The sequence below is a fragment of the Hippopotamus amphibius genome, chromosome 5, assembly GCF_030028045.1.
Source record: "Hippopotamus amphibius kiboko isolate mHipAmp2 chromosome 5, mHipAmp2.hap2, whole genome shotgun sequence".
Taxonomy (NCBI): domain Eukaryota; kingdom Metazoa; phylum Chordata; class Mammalia; order Artiodactyla; family Hippopotamidae; genus Hippopotamus; species Hippopotamus amphibius.
In genome coordinates, this window is record NC_080190.1 from 163,816,430 (window position 1) to 163,833,356 (window position 16,927).

Below are 16,927 nucleotides of genomic sequence, written 5' to 3' on the forward strand. Positions count from 1 at the left end.
TCCCAACACTGAAAGACAGGTACGGTTACTATCCCATTTGACAAACGAGGAGTAAAGTTATGTATCTTAACAAAAGCCATACGTAATAAGTGGTGGAAGAGGCATTTAATTCCAGGGTGACTCAGAGGGCTGTGCTCTTAATCTCATCCTTTTAAAATGTCCAGCCCACCCAGAATCATCTAAATAGGCTCAACCTGATCTAGTTGAGCTGGATTCCCAACCATGTAGAGTAAAAATCAAACCTTAGTGGCCTTCTGCGTGACATTGAAAGTATTTTCATACTGAGAAACTAGTGGCTATGAATTCAATGATTGTTCTGGTGTTAATCACAAGAACACCTGCAGGCATTCAAAGAATGTATGACTTCTAAAAAAAATCAGTCTTCAGGTTCAAAGATAAGTTCACGGACCCCCTGTAATACCTTCAGGACCCAGACTCCTCTGCTCCCCCTTCCCGGAAACCCTTACAGCTGTCCCTACCCTGAGACTCTATGATGGATTCAATGACAAGATAGGGAGTTTGTTTCATTCCAAAGAACTATTCTTTATGAACCTTTCAAAGACCTAACAGGAAGGAGGAAAGGTCTATTGTGTAGTAGAAAGAGCACTGGCTTTGGGGTTTGAAAACTGGTTTAGCTGTTTATAGACTGTATGACCCTTGGCACAGGATTCAGTCTCTCTGAGCCTCAGTTTCTTCATCTATAAAATGCAACTTCATTCAGAAAGTATTCATTGAGCATGTATGTCAGGCACTGTGCTAGGCACTGGGAATTCAAAGGTGCGTAAGACATAATTTTCACCTCCTAAGAACTTCCAGACTAGTGAAAAATGAAGATTGGTGACACCACCCTTGCAGGTGAAGGCAGAGGACTGAGTGCAAGGGCACACTCTAAATGTTCAATAAATGGTAGTTGTCTTTCTTTTTTCAAACCATATTTGGCTGTATGTGACACTGGGGTTAATAAATTCAGGAAAGGTTTCTGAGAAGCAAAGCTTCTTATACTTTTGAAATTAATTTTTCAGGATTATTATAATAAAGTAATACTTCACCTATAATTCTTATAATTTCTTTGATAATTTGTTTTATTATATACTACAATGCTTATAGTAAAAAAAAGTACAGGCAAATAATACAAAGATATAGAAATTTATTTATAATAGTTTCATGGCTTGATATAAACATTTTCATCCTTAAGCTTTGAAGCTGACTGAAATGTTTGCCACAGATTTGTCAGAATTGGTATTTTTGAAATGAAAACATCTTATGCTGTGCTGAGCAGATACCAGATACTATCAATATTATTGTTACAGCAGATTCAGAGATTCTCACTGAATCTGAACCCTAAAGTGCTGCATTACTTTAAATAGTAAATTAAAAAAAAAAAAATGTCTTTGAACAGGTACCTGAACCAATGAATTTGCAAATGAAATCTTCTAGGGATGAGGGCAAATCTTGCAGGTGTACACAAAGTGGATTCCTCCCTGGAACAGGAAGCTGGGGAGATGAACTGTCCCTGGAACAGATCTCACGTGTGCGGTCAGGCCAACCGACCACGGCACATTAATCTAGGTGCATATCCGACCCTCTCCTGAGTCAATCTGACAAGAACAGCCTACAATAGTGGTCGGGGCCCCTCAAGCAGAAGGAATCCCCCTGTGGTAAGGGGTCCCAGACAAAGGCCCTGTATTTTCTGACAAAAAAAGCTCTTTATCCTCTTTTCCAAAGACCACTGAATTCCATCTGTTTTCCCAGGAAGCTGTTGGCCCTGATTTTCAACCTGATTTTAAGTAATCAGTGGTGTTTGCACAGTCTGGAAAAGCCAGCTAAAACCGGCTACAGAGATCTTCCTGTCGGAGCAGGTGTGTGATTACAAGGAGATGTAACTGGCAGCAAAAAAGGGTGGCCTAACGCCAATGAAAAGTGAGGAACAGGTTCACACAAGCCAGTGGGAGGCAGTCAGCAGTTAGGTGGAGAAGCCCATTTCCCTCTGGACTGCTCCGGGGACAGGAAAAGTGGACCCACTATTTCCAATGTTTGTAGCAGGAGAGGCTGCCTGTCAACAGACTTCAGTACCGCCAGTGACATCTGAGGAGGTAACCCTAACAGCAACAACTACTATTAACTGTGGCCTCCACACAGCACGGCATCTCACTTCATCCTCACTGGCACCTTTAGGAGTGAAATGCTTCTCTCGAGGTCATGTGGTAAATGGCGAAGCTGGGATTCAGACTCAGATCTGACAGATGCCACAAGTCCATTCTCTTCGCCACTAAACAATGCACCTGACGTGATGTTTGTTGTTGATTAGAGTCTTAAGAAAGCATAGAGGGGACTTCCCTGGTGACGCAGTGGTTGAGAATCCGCCTGCCTATGCAGGGGACACGGGTTCAATTCCTGGTCCAGGAAGATCCCATATGCTGAGGAGCAACTAAGCCCGTGAGCCATAACTACTGAGCCTATGCTCTAGAAACTGTGAGCCACAACTACTGAGCCCATGCACTGCAACTACTGAAGCCCGTGTGCCTAGAGCCTGTGCTTTGCAACAAGAGAAGCCACAATGAGAAACCCGTGCACCGCAACGAAGAGTAGCCCCCACTAATCACAACTAGAGAAAGCCTGTGTGTAGCAATGAAGACCCAACACAGCCAATAAACAAACAAATAAATAAATGAAAGCATACTGGGGACTTCCCTGGTGGTCCAGTGGTTAAGATTCCGTGCTTCCAATGCACGGGGCATGGGTTCGATCCCTGGTCAGGGAACTAAGATACCACATGCTACACAGCCAAAAAAGAAAAATGGTGTTTAAGAAAGCACAGAAACAGCTGGCTTGGCCACAATAACGTGTTTGGCAGGAAAGAAAAAGGGAGGGTGGAAGAGAACGTATGTTTTTATTTTCAGCAAATTGCCCAAGGCCACGTAAGTACACGTGAGCAGCGCTGCTGACTCACTTCACCATCTGTGATCTCCCACAGCAGGTTCTTAAGAGAAGTAAACAGACGGAACAGGACAAGGCCATTACATAACGTGTCAGGATGCTTACTGAGGACCGCCACGGCCAGGTGAATCCAAGGCAAGAAGACGGTGGAGACAGGGCACACACGGCACATTTTTAACTAACACCTCCCGATCTACATACAGTCACATGGTTGGAAATGTTCACTTTAGCATATTTAACCTGAAGAATACTCCCTGGGAGTGGAGAAGTCCTAACATCTCCCCTGGGGCCTTTCTGGTTTCTGTGTCTGCTCACGCACAAGATTCAGACTCAACTCAGGGTCACACTGCTTACACCTAACTCAGCTAATAAGATCAGACACTATTAGATATGAGTTGGGCTCAGGAAAGTGAGCTGAAGGCCAGGAACAATCACATTCAGGCAACTGAGGACTACACGCTTCCCGTATACCTTACAGAGCTGCAGCTGAAACGTCTCTCGTGATGCCAGTGACTTGAAGAGCACTGTTGTGACTGCTGCAGGCCTAAGACCACCCTGGACCCCTTTGGGATTCGCCCCGAGGTTAGGTCCACCTTGCAGGTAGCTGCCCAAGAGCACAGGACACCTGACCCAGGAGAGGCCACACTGAGGTTTTGATCACACAACGGCAGGGCCACCTGTACTGCACGGTCCTTATAATAAATGAATCAGCACCCAGGGGTCATGTCCTGTTTCGGGCCATCAGAGAATCCCAGCCGGCTCGGACAGGCATGTGCCACTCCCACACCCTGGCTCTTGGCACCACCGGTTCAGGGCTGTGTCCTGGGACCCCACACTGGGGAAGAACTGGGGTTGCAGGTGAGGGGGGGTTAATGTCCAGGTGTGTGGGAGTGTGTAAGAGCAGAGTCCCGGCCGGTACCAGATTCCCAGCCACGCCATTTGTTAGCTGGGTAACCTTGGGAGGTGAACTTCTCTAAGCCCTGGCTCCCTCATCTGTAAGACGGAGAGAACCTCACCTCTAAACTCGGGGTTGTTGATGATTAAACCTTAGCAAACGTTAATCCAGGCGCGGGTGATGCCTGGCACATGGTGAGCACTCCAAAAACATGAGCCCCCAGGATGACGATGATGGGATGGGGTAACAGGAGCGCTTATGAGACGTCAAAGTCCGATGGTGGAAATCTGCACTGTCACACGGGGCTAGAGTGGAGATGGTTTCATCATCTATGGGACAGGAGTAACAGAAGCTAACGATAATGCAAGACCAGCTGTGGGCATGTGCTCAGAACAAGGAGCGCCCAGCCCAGGGTGCACAGGCAGCAAGTGCTATCTGGTCCCTTGCGTGGTTCTGATCTTGGATCATGTGATCAGAAACCTTTATGACACAGCCCCACAAGTATTTTCATCACCAAAATAATGAGTAGGGCGGGTCCCTCCTTAGCCAAAAGACACTAACCATGAAGCCCTCCCAGAGGCTTCAAGAGTGAAATCCTAGCATCTGCCAGTTATGGGACTTGGGCAAGACACCTAACCCCTTTAATGACAAATTTACCTGGTAGGCTGTGGCAACTATTACCTCGCTCGTAGTGTTTACTTGTGTACCTCTGACGCCTAGTCCAGTGCATGGCAGAGGGGAAGCCTATTAAAACACTGCTGAATAAATGAATAACTGTTAGACGGCTTCAGTGATAACTACTAAGTGATCTAAGTCTGCCAGCAGGATTCCTGGTATCAGATGGGTGGCTTGTCCCAACAGGCATGATAGTTAAAAATCTCAGCTGGGCTGAGGGAAGCTGAAGACCTCCGAGGAATCAGCCCAAGGCTTCTGAAGAAGGGAAAGGACAGAGATGACATAACTGCTCAAGTTTCATAAAAGCCAGTAATGTTTAAGGTGCATGTATAACCAATTACCCAGAAGGGCTTGGCCACAGTGTGTACTGGCCACCTTCTGTGTCAGGGTCTGGGCTGAATGAAGAAAGGAAGATGCACGGGACCTGATTAAGTGTCCCTGGAAGAGGCATAAGGACCAGTGTCGGAGAGACCCAAGCCTGAGTTTCTGACTCTGCCAGTTACCAGCCAAGTCACGGCACTTCGTGGTGACTCATTTGCTTCATCTGTGAAATGAAGATTATAATACCACACGGGTGGTAGGGAGGATAACATGAAATAAACTTAATGAAGTATCTGGCGTGAGGACGTGCTTAGTAAGTGGTACCTCTTTTCCTCCTCCACCGAGGGAAATCTAAACCAACGTGATAAATGCTCATCCCTTGTTTCTGCTACCCTGCTGGCAGTTAATGGCTTACAAAACTGTAGGGCATCACTTGGCACAGGATACTGAACTCTAACCACGAGCTTCTCCATGCTGGGATCACTGGGTGAAACTGCACGCACCCCTGTCGAGACCCTTGCTACACTGTGCCGTTTCCATTCCTGCTTGTCACGTCTTCCATGATAATCTTTGCATCTTTGAGATTATATATATATATATATTTTTTGCTATTCTTAAAAGGGCAAAATAGTAACTCCTTGTTTTACTGTGCATGTCTTTGGCACCACCAAGACTGAACCTTTTTGACAAGTATATGGATTTTGTCCATACAGGAACTTTCAGTTGGAAATGTGTGATATGAAGCATAAAAATTAAAACTGATAGATTGTAAGTATCAACGATAACTTATGTAATGTATATGTATACACCAATCTGAAGGGAAACAGAATGTAAATGTTAGTAACTTGGCTTTATTATTTTCTACTTTCTATTAAACTGCCTTTATTCCTAAAAAAGGGGAGTCATAATTGAGGCAATTTTAGTATTTCACTGCTTTATTTATATATGTTTTAATCCTTTAACATACTGAGGGACTTTTTGAGTCTTTTAAATAGTAACAATAAAGAAAAGACTGAACACTGTACCACGTGTTCTTTCATTCCCTACATTACTTTTTCGTGTATAGAACATTCTCTGCCATCTTTATAATTCGGAGAACTTGAGGTTTTTCAGAGCAACCAATAATATTTCCCCAAAGATGAGATTATAAAGTAAAAGAATACCTGATTTGGTTTGAGGGAGCAGAAGACAAAAAGTTTTGGTGGAGCAAGAGAATGAAGCAGGGCACCATAGGACCAGAGAGGACCAACTTCTTTGGTAAAGGAAAATCCTAAACCCCCCAACCTAATCCACACACTTGGGGAAATTCTCAGGGCTGGTTACAGCACGTGCTTGCTGTCTAGTCCGTGTGGCCGGAAGGCATCGCAGACACAGGCTGGTAACTAACCAGACACACTTACTGTGGCGTGGCAGATGGTCAGGATCCCGTTCTTGACTGAGCACTTCCTTCTCTGCCACACTTTCCGGATCCTGAGGAGGAAGTCAGACACGAGCTGATACGGTACCTGGTTCACGCAACTACACGGGGTTATGCTTAACAATCATTACAGAAAACCCCAACCCCAAACCAAAAACCACACAAACCAGAAAATCTGGGTTGCCTTTTATTATCCCAGGTGGAGGGTAATTCAGATGGGTAGGCATGCACAAGGATGCTCATTACAGCCGTTTCTGACAGTGAAAATGGGAAACGACAGAAACAACAGAAATCTAAAAACAGCAGAATAAGTAAATGATTATAGTTACATTCATACTACAGAGTATTACGTAGGAGTTTAAAAGAAAAGCACAGCTACACGTGCTGGCCTACATATACAGATTTCTAAAGCGCACTGTTGACCGAAAAAGCAAGCTGTTTTAAGATAACTCAAGTATCATCTAGTAATGTTAAAATTTCAGGCCTATAAAACAGTGCTCTAGGATGCAGATGCAGAGAATGGACTGGAGGGCACGGGGTTGGGGGGGCGGAGGGCAAAGGGGAAGCTGGGATGAAGTGAGAGAGAAGCGCAGACATATATACACTACCAACTGTAAAATAGATAGCCAGTGGGAAGCTGCTGTATAACAAAGGGAGATCAACTTGATGATGGATGATGCCTCAGAGGACCGGGAAGGGGAGGGTGGGAGGGAGTCGCGGGAGGGAGGGGATATGGGGATATATGTATGAATACAGCTGATTTACTTCGGTGTACCTCAAAAGCTGGTACAAGAGTGTAAAGCAATTATATTCCAATAAAGAGCTTAAAAAAAAAAGGGAAGATGTTTAAATTAAGAAAAATTAAAAAAAAATACTACCCTTTATTAAAAAAACAAAACAAAGCAAAAAAACAACAATCAAAAAACAGTGCTCTAAGTTTTCCACAGGCATATACATATACGTATAAACACATTTCCTTCTTTATTGTCTGTCTCCCTGCTGAGAATGTACGCTCTATAATGACGAGGATTTTCTTTTGTTCAATGTTTTAGTCTGAGTGTCTGCAACAGTGCCTGGCATGTAGGGCTCAGGAGATATCTGCTGGATGTATGGGGAGGAGGGTGAGTGAAACTGACAGTGATCCCAGAAACATACAGGAGAAAGAGCTGCGATTTTAACAAACAAATGAAAACAAAATGAAAATCTACATGTCTTAGATAAAGCCAAGGAGCACACATCCACAATCAGAAAACAAGAAGCTTTCTTTTAAAAAAGGATGATAATTAGTAAAGCAAGTAATCAAGATTCTACTTCCATACTTATTGTGAAACAGAAGCATGTGTTCAAACAACAGAAAGAAGGCGAGTGTGGAAGGACCAGGGGAAAAAATGGCACAAATGAGGCTGGAGAGAGAATGGGGGCGAGACCCCAAATGCAATGGGAAGTGTGGGAATGGCCCTGGGAACGGCCCAGTGTGCTGTGTGGAGATGGACTGGAGAAGGGATGAGTAAGTGGCAGAGAGACCAGTTAGGAGGCCACCAGAACAGGCCAGGAGAGATGCTGCTCCTTGTCTGGGAGCAGGGCAGCAGAGGCGGCAAGCCATGCATGACTTCTCATTAGAAACGGAAGAGCTTGTTAGGTTGGCTGTGATGCAAGAGGAAAGAGAGCAGTCAAGGTTGACTCTTGAGGTTGGGGTCTGGGTGGCCATGGGGGAGTCTGGCAGAGAAAACCCAGAGAGATGGGTGAGTGTGCAGTGAGCAAGCCACGTGCTCAAGTTCCACTCAATCCCTGCCTTCCTCAAACTGCACATTACAAGTTACATGAGCCATCTGGGGACCACAGAACGATTACTGCTGCTTCTAAAGACAGCAGGCTAAGTTTCAGGCTCACCCGACGAAAGCAGCGTCTGAAGCTGGTGCACTGGAAACCTTCTAAGCGCGTTTCCCTATCTGAGCGGCTGGGACAAGTCCCTAGGTTACTGACACCCATAAGTCGGCTAAGCACACGAGGGAACCCGGGCTGGCCATACACGTACCCATCGCTTTTCTTCAGCAGGTACCCCTTCTTCTCACTGCCATACTCCTTGTTGCCCTGGAGCTGGTGCATGCTGTATCCTCCCTGCCGGCTCTGGGAATCCTAGAAGGGAGAAACCACAGATGAGACACCTGCCAGAGACAGTTCGCACATCCTTGACTCTATTTTGCCACAGAACCTTTGCCCATTGGCCTAGAGCTAAGAGAACTGGGGACTTTCGAGAGCTGTCGGGTCGGGTCCTTGCCCTTACTCTAGAGGAGGGGACCAGGCAGGTGAGCCATCGTCAGAGTCACAAGCAAGTTCGAGGCAGAGCTGAGGCCTGGGGTCAGATCTCCTACATCTAGTTCAGAAGCCAGCTCTACTTCAAACAAACACTGCGGCGACAGACTACGTGATGACTCCAACCGGTTTACAGTGGCAGCAGAGGCGAGCACAGGAAGGTACAGAGGCACCAAAATGGGCTGCAAATGAAGCTCATGCATCGCGAGAGGTCCTCCTCCAGGTGTACTTCCTGGTCCTCAGGTGTTCTGCTAAAACACCCTCAACGGAAAGTACACCTTCTCAGTGAGGCGCTAAGAACTGCTATAAAATCCTTCTCCTGTAACTTACTAGTGCTCTGCAAAAATACACCTATCACCATGCTTTTAATTTAAAAAGCTGACTCTGTGGCAGGGAAGGGTATATGGTGTGGTGACAGGGTGACAAGGGCTGACAGGACAACACAGATGCAAGCAAGCTTAGTTTACCATCCACGGATGCTTCCCCTTGTTTTTAAGACTGCGTGACTAGATGCAGCCCTTACACTGTGGAAACGTAAGAACCTAACGGTGCTGACTTGGAGAACAGAACACGGGGCTTTAGACACAGAGGTAGGACAACACATTCTCACAAAAAGCATCCACTTACTCTCCTAGACTTCGATCAGGAAAGGCAGAAGCAAGAGAAAAAAAGGCAGAACATTTGAAAATATAGTTAATTTCATTGACAGTCTTATTGTCTATAATTGAAGCACTTTTTGTAACACAGAGAAAACATCATTGTAAAGATAATATCAGATCTCTCTCTCACACACACCCCCTTCAGAGTCATGATAAACTTCGGGTGATGGGACAATAAATATCCTTATCAAGTTTTATTTCAGGTCATTTGAGGACAGAAAAAAAAAGCTGAATGGAAGAGCATGAGGTACACATTTCACCAACATTAAAGGGTTGACGAACCTCAAAGTGTGTGTGTATAAAGGGAATCAACACTCAGTGAAACCCAGTTCATTACTTGGAAAATCTAAAAAGAGTGACAAACTGTAGGAAGGGCCTTTGTTTCCCAAGTGAAGAGAATTTACTAAAGATATCCAGTTCATAAGCAACCCCTGCAACTTGAGGGTCAGAGCCAGGAAGCTGAAGCCGCCGTTACTGGTGGACGGCTCGTGCACGGCCTGCCTTTCAGGCCAGGGTGGCCTCTTTCTGACATCCGGGATCCTCTGGACCAAACTGCATGTGCTCGGCGACTGCACATTAGAGTTAACAACAGCTGCGGGAAAACCTGCAGGACAGCGCACTTCTGTAGGGCTATTCCACATGCCATGAGCTCACAGTTCAAAAGCAGGCTCTGAGCACACCCTAAAAACCAGGCGCTATGAACATGCTGAGGACACTGGGACACAGCCCATCTCGGAGGTGGACGCTCACCCTTGGACCCCACACTGCACTGCTCTCTTGCATAGGTAACTGACAGCTGACTGCACACTGTACCAGGCAAGCTGACTCAGACTGAAGAGGTTACAAACTAGTCATTTTCTTAACCTGAGTGATTTCTTTAACTGGCCAGATTCCCTCCAGCTGAAACATCTCATTGGACAAGTTTCATCGCCTGGGGATGGGTGGGGCGTAGGACTCTTGAAAAATTCCCCTCCATGCTTACTTTTAACCTGGGTCCACAGCCTTGAACTCAGAGTACTCTGGCTCACTCTGCCCTCCCTGACAGCTACTTCCTGGATGGCGCTATGACTGCAGGCCTGTACCACATACCAAACAGGCAGAGAAAGCCTGCCCCTGCCAGGGCCTCTAGTGACAGCCCTCAATACAACAGCAGTGACACATGGGGTTTTTTCAAGGAGGCAGCAGTGCATCCATAATACTAATAAAGAACAATCAGGACAGAAAACTAGATCAGGTGGTAGAGACCTGAGCCACGGGACAAAATAAGAGGCCGGCATACATGAAATCCACAGAGCTTCTGCTTTAATCCAATGAAATCACATGAAAATCACTGAACTATGAACCTGGAGTCAGGGATCTTTGCCATAGCTATACCTCTCCAGAATATTAAAAACAAACTCTAAAATCTCCTTGATATCAATTCTTATTAAAATAACTCTCTTCCTTGGAACCCTTTTCTTTAAACTAAACTTCTCTTTATCTGTCCACATGATTCCTAGTCTGTCTCAATGCTTTAAAACTGCATCTCTCACTTTCACTGGTTTGCTAACCTTTAAAATAAAAGCCTAAGGGTTTTTAAAAGTATTTTTAAATTAATTTTTTGGAGTATAGTCAATTTACAGTGTTGACAGCCTAAGTTAAAAAAAAATAAAAGTAGCTATCTTTTTTAAAAAATAAGGATTCAGATGCTGATAACTTATGAAAATTATTATATTCTGTAAACTTACTACTAAGACATTGCTTACATAGCCTAACTTGCTTACTAGCCTAAATTAACTTCAAACTCTGAATAACAGGCGGATTGAGGAGGCTGTGCTTTATATCAGAGAAACATGGTTTTAAAGGTGAGTAAAGTGGCTGAAGCCTAGGCTTTGACCTCAGACGCCTATTCCATTAAACCAAGCAGGAAGAAAGTGTATGATGCACATGTAGCATCAACAATCCTAAATAAACTACTGAGTTTTATGGCCTAAGAAAGTCACACAAATGATTATTTCTGTGCTTAGAGAAATGAGGGTGTAGCAGGGCACTTCAGATAAACGAAAGGAGGATTCTTTTTCAAGAAAGTAAATCTTAAAACAAAACAAAACACAACCGAAGGAATGAAATAGGTTCTGAATCCTTTGACAGCACAATAGAATTCAACATGTACCGAGGAAAGAGAAATGCAAACAAGAAATTCACTCAGGCAAATAATTTAAAACTCAACTTGAATAATGAACTTAAAATAAAACCTTGGCAAAAATCCATGATGGGAGCCAAGAGATGTAAACTATAGAATGAAACTACGGTGTTATTTTTTAGTTCAATTTCCTATTCTCTATTAGCCATACAAATAACCTTATTAGAAAATCTTATTAACATATAAAATGCATTATTAAGGAGTAAAATCTCAAATCTTTTAAAACTGCAAGCAATTACACCCTCATTGACTTAATGGGTTATAAATGTTTCTGGCATCTGATTTAAAACTAAACCTCTGTTTATAGAAGCTTAAAATTTCTAATGTAAGGTATGAATTGAGTGGGCAAAAGAGTCCTTCTGTTTCATCTTACTAAATATTTATTGAGTAGTTTTGGGGAGCCAGGCGATGTACCAGACACTGTGAAAGGAGAGATGAGGAACACAGACAGTTTGCAAACTATGATGGGCTACTGAGACTCAAATACAGAGATGAAATTTTTGGAATAATTTATGGATAGAACCATTAAACATAAAATATTTTCAACCCTAAAAATTTCTACCCAAAACCCCAAGATCCTATTTAGAGCTCAAATTCTTTTTTTTTTTTTTTTTTTTTTGTGGCTTTATTTTATTTTTTCACATATTCCAAGAGAGGTGATCATTTCTTCGACTTTAGTTACACTGGTTGGCATGGGACAGGGCACGTTTTTTCCTTGTACCTCAATAACAAATTTTGGGACTTCCCTGGTGGTCCACTGGTAAAGAATCTATTCTGCAATGCCGGGGATGTGGGTTCCATCTCTGGTCGGGGAACTAAGATCCCACATGCCATAGGGCAACCAAGCCCACGTGCCACAACCACTGAGCCCATGCACCACAACTAGAGAGCCCGCATGCCACAAACCACAGAGTCCACATGAAGAGCTCGAATTCTTGAAGCTTCCTTTAATGGAGTTAGGTTGAACCTGGTGGGGGTGAGGATGCTGAATGATCTGATGGGTGGTTTTAATTTCTCAGGTCCCTTTTTAGATTACTCTACCCCTCTACCCTCTTCTTGAACAGTAGTGCTATGGCAAGAACTCTCTGGTGGATAGCCTCCTTCCATATTTAATAAGTCATTAAAAATCATTAGCTTCTAAATATATTTTGTGATAAGAGATGATACACAGCATGAGAATGGGACAGGCATGCTGTGAAAGATCAATTTTACTCGTAAAATACTCTGGACATGATGTTAATGAAAACTCATCATTTATTAATTTGGGCTGGAATTACAATAAGTTATGTGCATTTCCTCATGTACACAGGAGGTTTAAATGCAACTGTGGCCTCTAGGCAGCCCGAGCAGAAAATATCAGTCTCTATGCAAAGCAAAAAGGGACTGTGATAGTCTTTTTTTCCCCCAAGAAAGCTTCTTCACACAGGAAGAAGGTAATCCCATGAAACAAAACAAAGGTAGGAAGTGCTAAAGTACATACCCGCCAGTACAAAACCTCGCAGTTTTCTCCCCAGGCAGGGGTCTACCTTTTACCCCTCTATTTGGGTCTTTCTAGTGCCCTTACACTGAGAATTCATTCAAGGAGACAGCTTCTCCTAGGACCAGAAATAAACACCTTCTAAGAGGCCTCAAAGCACAGGTGCAGATGCTGCTGAGACAGGAGGACGTGGGAACACAGCCCACACACCTCCCTGCCCACAGGTCAGCAGGCGCTCAGCGTTACAGGACTACAGACTCCTCACTGTACAAAGACCCTACATGTATATAAAACTGGATTTGGGGAGGCAGGAGGGTAGAGGGCTATAGTCACTCAGTCAAGAGAACCTTCAAGGTTGCTTTAGATTAGTCTTGCTGGGGCAGGGCTTCCCGTGTTTAAGGGGGTTTGCTTTGTTTCTGTTTTGGACTCATGAGTCCCTTTTGGAAATTTTAGGAATTTACAGATAGTCAGTTTGCAACTGTGAGATAATATGATGAGGAACTGACAATATGAAAAATGCTGTATTTTGTGTGATTATGATTGAATATTGTATTTAAATATTGCACTTAAATTGAATCCATAATAATTTCATAACATAAACAGGCAAATGTTTACCTTCTCCCATGCAACAGACAGTGCTCACTATTTAATGTACCCTTTGAATTAAGTCCATCCCCTTTAGTGTGCATCCAAGGTCCTCCACAATCAGGTCTGGTTTTCACCTCAGAACTGGCATCTCTCACTCCCCCACCCACCCTGCCCCAGTTGCTGCTGGCCTGTGAACATGCCGGGCAGTTTCTCACCCCTGAGGCTCTTCGCTTTCCTCTGTTTCCCAGCACGGCCCCTCCCAGTCTCTGTGTTACAGCATCAACACCGCTTTAGGTCCGGCCGCTTGTTCACATGGCTGACTCTCTGTATTATCTACTAGACAATCGGCCCCTTGATGGAAGGGACTCAAGCTTAATGCCTACAACGGCTGCTGGCACATGGTAAGTATTCATTAAATGTTTGCCAAACAAGTGAACAGATGAGATGAATTATTAAGGACTTGGACTGCATTCACCGAAAACCTACCATGCCCTGTCTACTCCAGTGCAGCACCCAAGGACCATCTCAGCTTATTTCCCTAGCTGTGGGGCAAAACCTCTACAGGATCCTGTATCAAAATATTTCTCTATTTCTCTGGGAAATTGAGGCAGGCTCCCTTTGGCCTTCTGGAAAGACAGGGATGATGTTAGAGGAACCTGAGGTATACACATTACGCCTGGGAGGATGCTCTCCTGAAGCACAAGTCTTAAAGCCAGGATGGAAAACCTGGTCACTGAGCTGGGGGTGAGGGACATCTTTTCTATAAGGAGGGAACGGAAACTCAGAGACCATTTCTGCTGTGTTTTATACGATAGGTACACACTGTATCTTATTTCTCATCTTGTCCCCACCCCGCCACCACCCTGGCAGGAAGCACTCACTATGCTTGTACTGAAGATCAGGAAACACAAAGGCTATCAAAAGTGGCCCCGCTTACACGGTTAGCCCTGCTGGAAACACACAGATCACCTACTTCTTTCTGATCGAGTTGAAGGGAGGATTTTATTAAGTCTCGGAGTGCAGTCAGCTGTTTCTTTTCTTCATCCTGGGTCTGTTTTATCTGTGAGAGAAAAACATTTCTCCTTTCACTTATCTTTCATACATTTATGAGCAGAGTTTAATTCATCCAAATGTATATATCACTCATCAAACAATTCAATTATACAGTCCATTTCCTTATTAAAGTCCTTTGCACAGTCTCATTTTTGATGTGAGAGGCACAATTTTCTCATCTTCTTAAAGTACCAGTGAGTTTTGAAATTAGTGAATAATGCACCATGCTTTCCTATTAAATAATACATCTAGGCTAGATAACTCTGAATGACTATTTTAAACAAAAGTAAGAAATAACATTGAGTTATTTGCTTCTGGTTTTTCAAACGGTGGCAGTGGAAATACCACAATGTAACTGAATGGGACAGAAGACAACACTAAGAATAACCAGATGGGGTGGGATGAACTGGGAGACTGGGATTGCCATATATACATTACTAATAAGAAAAAAAAAAATCAAATTGTACACTTTAGATATATGCAGTTTATTGTATGTCAAAAAAAAAAAAAAAAAAGACGTGGCAACAAGTCCAAAAAAAATTTATATGAAAAAAAGTTCTTAAAAAAAAAAAAAAAAAAGAATGACCAGAACCCCAAGAGCTAGTGCATACATGAAAGTTTACAAAGTTTACGTGAAGGGAAGGGACTGATGCTGCTTTCCTTAATCACCTGGAACTTAACTGCAACCTGAACCATGTTAACTTTTCAAAGAAGAATCAGAAAAAATACACAGCTTTGTATTTTTAACGTTCTATTAGATTATCTTTTATAACTCTAAAACCTTATCTGAACACATGTATTGGGCTGGCCAGAAAGTTCATTTGTGTTTTTCTATTACACCTTATGGAAAAACCCTAATGAACTTTTTGGCCAATCCAATAGTTACACTCCTAAAACATATACGTTTAATATTATTCATTGCCAAGTGGTTCATGGGGAACAAACGAGATTTCTACATATGCAATTAGTGTTTTTCTCAAAAACGTTTTCCTCTTGATTTTCCTATTATAAAAGCAAAACCTAGACAGTAGGGGAAAAAAGGAGAGGAAATATAAAACAAACAAGCAAACAAACAAAATCATAAACCTGCTGACTCAGAGACAGTCACTGAATTTTTTTCCTACCAGGATAAAAATTTCTTTCTGCAGTTGCTGACCAAAGGGCACTCACATGTGATGTCACTGAACCCAGAATAGAGAACCATTCAGAACCAATGGCCAGCCATCTACACCCTGCCCTGCTTCTCATATGTCCCAGAAATTATTCTGGAATATCTGACAACTGATGATCTCTCTGAGTTAAACCAGAAAAACAAAACAAACAAAAAACCCCACAAAAAAACATTTATTGGCCCTAGGTTTATGACACATTACTTCACCTTGTCTTCTCTGACACTCTTCTAATACAGATTTCAAATTTACTGATGTTTACCTACAAAAGCAAGTTGAAGTGCATGTATTTTGTAAAGAACTTACATTATATAAATCAGCAGCCAGTTTTTCAATGTACTGTTTCAATTTATCAGCTGTTTTCAAGCCATCTTGAAAGAAACTACAATGGAAAACATCAGAGATTTATCAGCATTGTAAAAAAAAGAAATGAACTGTAATTACCTGAAAAATCTGAAAAATTTCACAGATATATATTTACTCTCTACCCATATATCTATACAAAACATTTATAAAATGAATTTCAGTATCTTATAAAGATGTACCAATACACAAATTATAGGCACCATTTGAAATGAGCTAGCATGTATCACATGGACACTGCAAATAACAGTGACTTCAAACAATCAGTCCCAATGCATGGATTTGTACACAGAACAGTTGTTCCTGGTTGTGCTGTATCTGAATTCTAAAGAGACAGAGAGACACATTTACCAGTGGAATATCATGAAGTCGAATTGGACACTAAGGAGAGAAATAAAGGCCGGCGGACAGTCAGCAAGGGTTCTTTCAGTTTCCCAAAGATCCTTGTGTCCCAACACACTTGGAACCCAGGATGCTCAATCAGTGGTACGGATGCATATGGAAAGCTTTCTCCTACCACGCATACAAGAAGGGGGTGTCATTTCACCCTGAATAACAACAAGCACTGACATCTGCTGAGCATTTATCCCTTTACACGTCCTTTCATTTACTCCCCACAACAACCCTAGTGAGTGAATAAGCACCTCAGTCTCGTCTGTGTTCTAAGCGATGAGCTGAGACACAGAGCAAGGATGCAACTTGCCCAAATTGCTGATACAACTAGTAAGCAGCAGAACTGGGATCAGGTCCAGGTACTGGTTCTGACACCCCTGCTCTTACTACCAAGCGAAGAGATTTCTTGTCTGAGCCCTTCCACTCAGGAGCCCCACTTGTGTCTGTGTTTAGAATGTCTTCCACTCTGCTGGAAGCTTCTTTAC

At 43.2% G+C, this 16,927-nt stretch overlaps 1 protein-coding gene across 7 annotated transcripts in view; it reads right to left on the minus strand.

The window, feature by feature from the left end:
* Nucleotides 1-16,927, minus strand: part of ASAP1 (ArfGAP with SH3 domain, ankyrin repeat and PH domain 1) — a 346,314-nt gene that overhangs the window by 62,962 nt on the left and 266,425 nt on the right. For all 7 annotated transcript variants that reach the window (XR_009053673.1, XM_057734380.1, XM_057734376.1 and 4 more), the window contains 4 exons: nucleotides 15,993-16,068; nucleotides 14,438-14,524; nucleotides 8,281-8,381; nucleotides 6,229-6,298 (listed from right to left, as the gene is read on the minus strand). Coding sequence is in view for 6 of the 7 variants with exons in the window: in XM_057734380.1 (XP_057590363.1) it covers nucleotides 6,229-6,298; nucleotides 8,281-8,381; nucleotides 14,438-14,524; nucleotides 15,993-16,068 (334 nt within the window). In the remaining variant the exon portion in view is untranslated. The remainder of the gene's footprint in view (nucleotides 1-6,228; nucleotides 6,299-8,280; nucleotides 8,382-14,437; nucleotides 14,525-15,992; nucleotides 16,069-16,927) is intronic.